Raw genomic sequence first — 9,524 nt, 5'->3', positions numbered from 1 at the left:
TTTGGCTATATTAAACACATCCGGAAAAAGCCCTTTTTTAAAAGAATTATTCAATATGGTACAGAGAGGTTTAGAAATAACGTGAGCAGTAAGTTTAAGAAGACGAGTGGGAAAACTGTTTGGACCTAAACTTTTCTCATTTTGCAGAGTATTTCTTATTAAGTCAGATACCTTGTTTTCAGTGACTGGATTAAGGAAAAAGGAACTAGAACTTGGGTTTTTTAAATAATCAGAAAAAACAGTTTTAGAGGAACTAATTTTGCTTGATGGTGGACGTTCTATAGCTTTAAAGTGTTTGTTGAATATGTCAGCAATAGCCACACTGTCTGAGATAGTTTTACCATTATATTTAAGATTATAAGACTTATATGGCGAAGAAGGTTTGATGTTAATAATTTCTTTTTTTCCTTTCCATGTGTTTTTTGCATTGTTGAGGTTATTGTTAAAGAAGGAAATATAGTATGACTTTTTAGAACTCTTTAATAAATTGCTTATTTTATTTCTATATAATTTAAATTTATTGAATAGATTAATTTTTGTGTTGGGATTTTCAGATTTTATATATTGATTGATTTTTGAATTGATTTTTTGAATTGATTTTTGAATTGATTTCAATTGATTTTTGAATTGATTTCAGAATTCCATAGATGATCCAAGGTTTAGATTTGAGTTTAGTTTGGTTTGCAGAAAATTATTTGTATGGGGCATGACAATCAAGGATCACATTAAGTGATTTTAAAAGGAAGTTCATAGATTCATTAACATTGTCACCATTCTTAATATTAAGTTCCCAGTTAATATCTGATACTGCCTGTATAAATTTATTATTATCAAAATTCCTAAAGGATCGTTTGGTAGTTATTACTTTTTTGTTTTTAGGAGTATTTTGAATACAAACAAATTGTGCTAAATGGTCTGAAATTGATATTGTGAGGTTTCCAGAAATTAGATTAGGAGTTTGAAAATTTAAAAAGATGTTATCAATAACTGTTTTTGATGTACAAGTTATACGTGTTGGTTGAATTATTGTTGGGAAAAATGAGTAAGAACATAATGAGTCAAGGTAATCAGAGATAATGTTGGATTCATTGTAATTTAGTAGGTCCATATTAAAATCGCCCATTATCATAACCTGTTTATTATCAGAACTAAGCTTTTCAAGTAAAGGGTTAAAACGATAAGAAAAGAATTCCTTAGGATTTAACGAAGGGTGTCGGTATATACAGCAAATGATGATATTTTTTTTAAAAGGATTGACAATTTTAACAAAGACAGATTCCAAATACTTTGGGACGTATACTGTAAGATCTTGTCAAACATTGTAGTTTATGTTGGATTGCAAGTATAGAAGAGCACCTCTTTTTTTGGCTTCAGTTGGACAATGTTCGATAGTATAGCCATTTATATTTATATCAGTTATGTTAGAATCATTAATCTGTAATTTAGATTCTGAAATACCAAACACAATAGGGAGAGAAGTAAGTGAACTTATGAGACTGCGAAGATCATCAATATGAAAAGGTAAAGATCCAATGTTTAGATGAAGGTACAGTTCAGAATTTGATTTTATAGTTTTATTAAGATCAAGAATATCATAATATTTGCAGTTAGTATTCGTGTTAGAGATTTTATTTTAATCCTTAAATAAATTTTTGAAATGTATCGGACTTTCCAAAGAATTTAATATATTAGTTGGAAGAGTCTGACATGAAAAAGTCAAAGAAAGTTCAAAGTCAGAGAGTATACTAAAAAGCATATTCTTAATTATGCAGTCATTACAGAACCAGTCAGAAGAGTCTTTAACAAGAAGATTATATGAGGATTTATTGACTTGACTGCACTTAGCATGAACCCAACAAGAACAAAAATCACATAAAATAGCTCTATGACTTTCAGCTACTAGTTTATTGCAGAATTTTCAAAATATATTGTTGAAAATAATAAAGCAATAGTATATAAAGTTAAAATAATATAAATCAATAATAAATAAGAATATATTATAATAATATTAACATAATATACTATAATATAAATAATAATAATAACAACAATAATGATAACAATAATAACAGCAACAATAATTATTTAAAAAAAAACATTAATATAAAAAAGAATTATAACAATATTAACAACAGTAAAAATAATAATATTAATGAAAAATAAATAAAACAAAGCTAGAAAAAATAAAATAAAATAAGAATAATTACATTAAATTAAAAACATATTATAAAATAAATAAACTAAATTCTTCTTAAATTTCACTACAATCTTCTAGTTCTACAATTGCTTTTTCTTCTTTCTTTTTTCTTAGTTTACTTAATTTTTCTTTTTTTCTTTTCTTTACTTTTTAACTTTTATTTTTACTTTATTTGCTTACTTCGTTATTTTGTTTTCTTTTAATTTCTTTTTTTTTTATCTTTATTTAAGTTTATTTGGTATTCTTTTTTTTTTTTTAATTCGAAGTTCTTTTTTCCTTTTTTTTTCTTTTCTTTCCTTCCTTTTTGTATGACTTTTTATGTGCGTTTGTTTAAAGATGATTTTTAAGATTGTTAACGAATTATTTATGCATATAAAATAAATAACTATTTACTTGTTATTATAATTTGATTTAACTTTAATATCAACTCAACTGCAATTCTTCAAAATTAATTTTTTTTCAAATATTAAAATTTTAAAACGCGAAAAAAAAAATCGTATTAAGATAAAAAATTCTTAAAACATGAAGAAAAAAATCTTTTTTTAAGAAGAAAATAGAAAATTTTTAAGAAGAAAATTCTATATTTGTTCTATAAAGCAAGAAAAAAAAATCTTATTTAAAGAAAAAAAATTCTTAAGCAAGTAAAAAAAAATCTAATTTTAATAAAAAAAAAAATTCTCCAAACTATTTTCTAAATGGTTCATGACTTAGTTATTTGTAACATTAAATAATGTAGAATTTACTATATATTGGAAATATTATAAAATTTAAAACGCTGTAAAAAATTTTGTTGAAACAGATAAAATATATAAAAACATTTTTAAATTGATATATATATATATATATATATATATATATATATATATATATATATATATATATATATATATATATATATATATATACATATATATATATATATATATGTATATATATATATATATATATATTTTTATATATATATTTATATATATATATATATAAATATATATATATATATATATATATATATATATATATATGTATATATATGTATATATATATATATATATATATATATATATATATATATATGTAAATTATGTTAGTGTATTTTACAAATAGAGTGCTCAATGTTCTTAAAGAACAGAGCAATAATAAATTAGTAAAAAATTAGTAAAAAACACTAAAAAAAAAGTTAGTGTTTTTTACTAATTTATATATATATATATATATATATATATATATATATATATATATATATATATATATATATATATATATATATATATATATATATATGTGCGTGTATGTAAGTGTGTGTGTTTAGAACAAAAGAACAATCATTATATAGATATATTTGGAACATACTAATGATCACAAAACCATGGACAATAAACTTAAAAAAAAACTTTTGGTGATCATTTCATCAATATGTCTTAATTATGATCATTAATTATGTTTTGAGCATACTGCACTGTGGACCCAGAAGACAAAGTTTTGAAAATAGAATCATAACTAATGATTAAAAAATCTTAGAAAACTCATTAAGGACTTTTTATAATTCTTTTTTTGTGGTTATAGGAAAATTGAAATATTTAACATTAAACTAAATTTATAGACTGGGTTCAAATGTTTTTTGATGAATATTCAAAAAAAAAAAATTTTTTTTGATGGCAGCTATAAAAGTAATTTATTAGATTTTTATTCAAAGTAAAGAAAACTTAAAAATTTTATTAATTTGGGGGTCTGGTTTTTACTGTTTATTGATAAGAAGTTTAGTCATTAAAAACAAGCACTTTTAAATCAAATTTGGATTCAAAATAACATTAGTATAATAAAATTACTAGGAAAAAGTTCTAATGATTTCATATTTCATATATTTGATATTGCATATATACATATATTTGAAAATAAAAGTAAAAGCAATAAAAAATGTTAATAACTTCATTACTAATCATACATAAGGTTTTTAAACATATTAAATTATCTCTTTGGTTTCAAAAACATATTTTCATGAGATCTGCTTGTATGCTCATTTGAAAAACATTCTTAGCATAACTTTGGAGGATGTGAATGGATAATTTGGTTTGTAAAACCAGGATCAGATCTCTCTAAAAGATGACTTATCTGTAAGCTGTTCTAGATGCGATGTCTTATGAGAAAAATGCTTTAAATAGCTTCTTACATCTTCATTGTTTGCTTCTATACCTTCCTCAGATGAATTACAAAGGCCATAACCATCATTAAGAATAAATAATTCAGCTGAGTGATGAAGGACTCCATGAAGAGTGTGGTTAGTTTGAGCCCATATTTTAAATAATGTTAATTGTAGCATTATTACTAGAAACTATGAAGAATTATACTGATTTGAGAATGTAATAGTAAATTGCTATCTTTGTACATAGGAGAGCATATCCATTATAGTAGATATTAACTCATCAAAAAAAAAATCTATGACTATGGGACCCTGTTGTAGATGTTCCAGCATTCTCACAAGAGTTGCAACACATATCTAATCACAGTACAGTTTTTTCTTTTATTGTAGTAATAACCCTGTCTCTTGCATTACATATTAAAATTTATATATGAATGTGTAATACTAAATATATGAATGTGTAATATGCTTTTTTGATCAGATTTGATTTGTGGTTTTTTAGTCTTGTAGAAAAATCTCCAGTTTTAGTGGGAATGATACCATCCTCATTAACTAGTTTTTCATACAGCATCTATGTTTCTTCTGATGATCGATCAATAGGGAATCCTTCACTAACTCACTCAATATCTGTCCTTTCTAAAGTTTTATGCACCTCCTAGTTTGCTGTTGAGTCGTTTAAATTTTAAATTCTATATTGTATCATGAACATAAACTTTGACACTAAGATAATTTTTGCAAAACTGACAACACATTCCTTCAGCATTTAATTCTTCTTGTGCGTTATCAGTAGTTGGGACAATAAGATCTAGTAAATATTGATTAATTTCTGTTTCCCTTATCAAAAACACAGGGCGTAACAACCTTGATGCATTTGGTGAATAATTTTGCCACAGTGTCATATTTTTACCATCTCAATGACATACTAGTTTTAGAGGGAACAAGACTATATTGAAACAAATTTGACTTGCTTTCAATCATTTCTTTTAATTTCATTGGTGCTTGCTGCTCCACCACAGCCATCTTTAAAACACATTTGATACTCATGACCATCTACTGGAATAAAAGAATCTTTAATTATATTTAAAACAGAATCAATTGTCATTCTTACAAGTTCTTTGTATTAAACAGAAACACCTTTTGGATCTAAAACATGACTAAATGTAGGACGAAGTTTTTTCTTCCGTCAAGATGCCTTTTGAAGCAAAAATTTTCTCATTAGCTTCCTACTTAGTGTAAGGGAATGCATTAAAGCTATGGATTTATCTGTGTTAAAGGTATCTATTGTTTCCATAAGACTTTTAAAAAGTGCATTGCCAACACGAGCAATAGCCTTATTATTTTGTTTATTATCTTTTTATAAGAAGTAACCTAATAACTGGTTAACATTCAACTCTGGACATTAATTAGGGATAATTGACAAGTTCCTGTGTCCTTTCCTTTTTCATTTTATCAACCAGTTTGTAAATGATTTTCTGTTTTTTTTAAAAACAGGTTCTGTTATGTAACCCTCCTCTACTTCATAAATAATATATAATGATGCTTGTAAAATTATAAATACATACCAATTTTTCATGAAATGTTTTTCTTTCAGTCATGTATAACGTTTCCATGCTTTTCACACACATTTTTAAATCTTGTGAATTAACTAATAGTCCAAAATTTTTAAAAAGTATTTTTTTAATGGCTGAATATGTTAATGAGTTGGGCTTAAGAACTTTGTCAGCTTTAATAAATTGTGTGAAAAAATCCAGTGATGTATTTTACATTTTCATCTTTCTCCATTACATTGATTTTTTAGTTTACTTAACTTATGCTGAAACACAAACAAAATAAAATTAAATAAATTAAAGTTGAACATTTTTTTTATTTGTAACAATAAATAAAATATTCACATATTTTTAGAAAAAAAAAACTGTTTCCCTGTTCAACTTTTTAAAATCATGTAAATAAAAAAAGTGCTAATTTAATCTGGTTTTTTGTTTAAAAAAGCAACACAAATTTACAGCAATATTACCTAATTTGAAAAACTCAAAAATAAAAGTAATTGATACACATTTTTAATTTATCAAAAAATATATTCCTTATCAAATAAAAAACAACTTTTACATAAGCTGTTTACCTTTTTTCATATTTGTAAAATCATTTTAAATAAAAACCATCCAAATTTACAAAATGTTTTTATATCCATAAAAAATTTAGAAATTCACCAACTTTAAAAATACATATTGTCACTTAGAAAATAGCAAGAAACTTTTTTATTTATTTATCCATAAATTTATTCGGCTTTCTAAATAAATAAATTTTATAGGCATTCTCAAATAAATATACTTTGTCTATTTCTACCACAGGGTCCACTATTGGTGATCATTTTAGAGATACGTTTTGCTTCACACAAAATTCTTTTATTTTTTTTAAATATACTAATGATCACTTCATTGGGTAAAAAACTGATTTTATTGATGACTCTTAAACATACTGGTGATAACTTTATTTGAATGTGTTTAATTGATAAATCATATTTATATGATTATGTTTAAAAATATTTATATTCAATTTGTTTACATTTGTGATAAAACATATTTTTATTAAAAAGTTAAAAATTAATTAGGGATATTAAATAAATGAATTTTTTTATAGAGCAATATTTTTATAGAGCCTTACATACAGCCCAAACATTTTCTAAGTAAATGTTATAGAGGCTAGAGTGTTCAATAAGCTTTGTTTATGCAAGTTTTAACTTTTTAAGTTTTTTCCTTCATTGGAAATTTCCTTTAGATATGAAATATAAAAATAAATAAAATGATACAAAACAACTTTTTTATCATTCTACAACCCATACATAGGCCTTACATACAGTTCATACATAGACCTTATATAACCCATATATAAGCAAAATAAAAAAATAAAAGTTGCCTGTAAAAATGACAATAATAATTTTAAAAAAGTAACTTAATTTTTTCCCGATGCAATTTAACATGTAATCCCTGATATCTTCCATGTAACCTTAAAACTCTTATATCTTTTATGCAAAATCAACAGAATTTTCATATCATCTCAAATTTAACAAACATTTTGCATGTTTTTTTTTTTATTTTTTACTTTTCATATCTCAAACCTCAAAATCATTTTAATACTTTAAAGTCTTTTAATGTTATAAACATTATAAAAATAAAACATACTAATAAAAATATACAAAACTATAAAGAAAACTATTTAAGTGCTAAAACACATTGAAACTATTGAAAAAAAAAACATATCAATAAGACTATTGCATTTGAGACATCAATAAAACTATTGAAAAAAAAAGACTTCAATAAAATGTGATTTGGTTGAACAGAAATTTGAATCATAATAAAAAATTTTAATAAATAAAAAAAAAATAAAACACAAGTAAAATTTTTATAAAAACCTATAATTTTTTATTTTCAAGATTGAAAATAAATTAAAAAAAAAACTTAAAATAGATAAATAAAAAAAAAAACTTAAAATAGATAAATAAAAAATAAAACTTAAAATAGATACATGGGTTTTTAACTAAAAAGATTGAAAATAATTAAAAAAAAAAACTTTAAATAGATAAATAAAAAAAAAAAACTTAAAATAGATACATGGGTTTTTAACTAAAAAAAAAGCATTGAAATAAAAAAAAAGAAAACTAAATGGACACATTTAAAGACTCAATTTTTAAAATATATACATTTTTTGTAAATTGCTAGAAAACAAGAGACTCACATTTTAAGATATCTGTCAGTGTGGTCACAACATTCATCAACTTCATCCAAAGAATACTTTTGGGTTGAATATAAAGATCTTTTGCGCTGTATGAACAACAATACATAACAAATGCAAACTTTATTACTCATTTTTTTATCACTATTTATTACTATTATTTTTTATCACTATTTATTACACTATTTATTATTATTTTTATCACTATTAATTACTTTATAAAACTATCTTATATAATAATTAAAAAATTTTAAAGTTTAAAAAAAAAATTACTTTAGGAACTAAACCAGCAATCATGTGAGGCTTCAGTAATTCTGAATCAGGTATACCTTTATATCTATCTGCTAAGAAACAATTTTATAGATTTTTATTATTAAAAAAAATAATCTTCATAACAAAATATATAAAAAATACGTACGCATTGCCATAATATTGAGATCTAATATTCCAATGTCATCTTGCGAGCCTGATTGAGCTCTATTTAAATTTAAAAAAATCAAACATGAGTAAAATTAATTTAATATAAGAATAATATAAGAATTAGTAAAAGCCACTAAAAGAAAATAATAAAAATGTAAAAATCTAAATGTTTAAACATGAAAAAAAAAGTTCACATAGCATTCATTTTATAGATCACCTTAAAAACCATGTAAAACCTTACTTCATTACATCATGTTAAAAACTTACTTCATAGCCAGTTCTAGTGCATATGATGCGTTTCGCTTTACTTCATTCAATTTAAGACCATCATTTTCTCTTTTAACAAAAGTTTAAAAATTTTAAAAAAGTGAACAGAAACATAAAACTTCATAAACTATTCAGATCATATTTAAACAATTTGGAAACATATTTTGAAAATGGAATTTATTTAAACAATTATTATAATTAGAAAAAATTATTATTACAAATTACAATGGTAATAGAAATAATAGGTAACATCAGAGTAGGTACAACAAATAATAAAATAGGTAAAAGGAATAGTATGATATATAAAAATTGCAAGAAGTTGTACCATGTTTTATGATTATTTCACACAATATAAAAAAATTAACTCTCAACAATAATAGTTTACTTTATGGTGTTTAAAACAGAAAAACTTAAAATTTTTAAAAGTTGATGCAAACAGTTGCTTACCTTTCAAAAATCATTGATGGGTTATTGGCATATTCTAAAGCATGCCTATGAAAAATACATTTTAACAAAATATTTGGAAAAAAAAAAACAAAACCTTAATGGATAAAGAATATTTAAAACATATCTAGGTAATAAACTTAACTATGCAACTATGTAATAAACATAATGAAACATTAGAGTTATAACAGGTGAAAACTCAAATTCCAATATAAAAACTTTTTATATTGGAATTTGAGTTTATAATATATATATATATATATATATATATATATATATATATATATATATATATATATATATATATATATATATATATATATATATATA

The 9,524-nt window shown here is 22.9% G+C and overlaps 1 protein-coding gene across 3 annotated transcripts in view; it reads right to left on the bottom strand.

Annotated features, from left to right (window-relative positions):
- Nucleotides 1–9,524, bottom strand: part of LOC101238117 (Na(+)/H(+) exchanger beta) — a 101,182-nt gene that overhangs the window by 12,180 nt on the left and 79,478 nt on the right. For 2 of the 3 annotated variants that reach the window (XM_065791825.1, XM_065791823.1), the window contains 5 exons: nucleotides 9,198–9,242; nucleotides 8,751–8,819; nucleotides 8,482–8,540; nucleotides 8,337–8,407; nucleotides 8,067–8,152 (listed from right to left, as the gene is read on the bottom strand). In XM_065791825.1, coding sequence (XP_065647897.1) covers nucleotides 8,067–8,152; nucleotides 8,337–8,407; nucleotides 8,482–8,540; nucleotides 8,751–8,819; nucleotides 9,198–9,242 — 330 coding nt within the window. The remainder of the gene's footprint in view (nucleotides 1–8,066; nucleotides 8,153–8,336; nucleotides 8,408–8,481; nucleotides 8,541–8,750; nucleotides 8,820–9,197; nucleotides 9,243–9,524) is intronic. The other variant, XM_065791824.1, reaches the window with a different exon arrangement.

This window comes from Hydra vulgaris, chromosome 02 (genome assembly GCF_038396675.1).
Source record: "Hydra vulgaris chromosome 02, alternate assembly HydraT2T_AEP".
Lineage (NCBI taxonomy): Eukaryota > Metazoa > Cnidaria > Hydrozoa > Anthoathecata > Hydridae > Hydra > Hydra vulgaris.
Note: the sequence above shows the minus strand (reverse complement) of the source record. Positions and strands in the feature narration are given on the sequence as shown.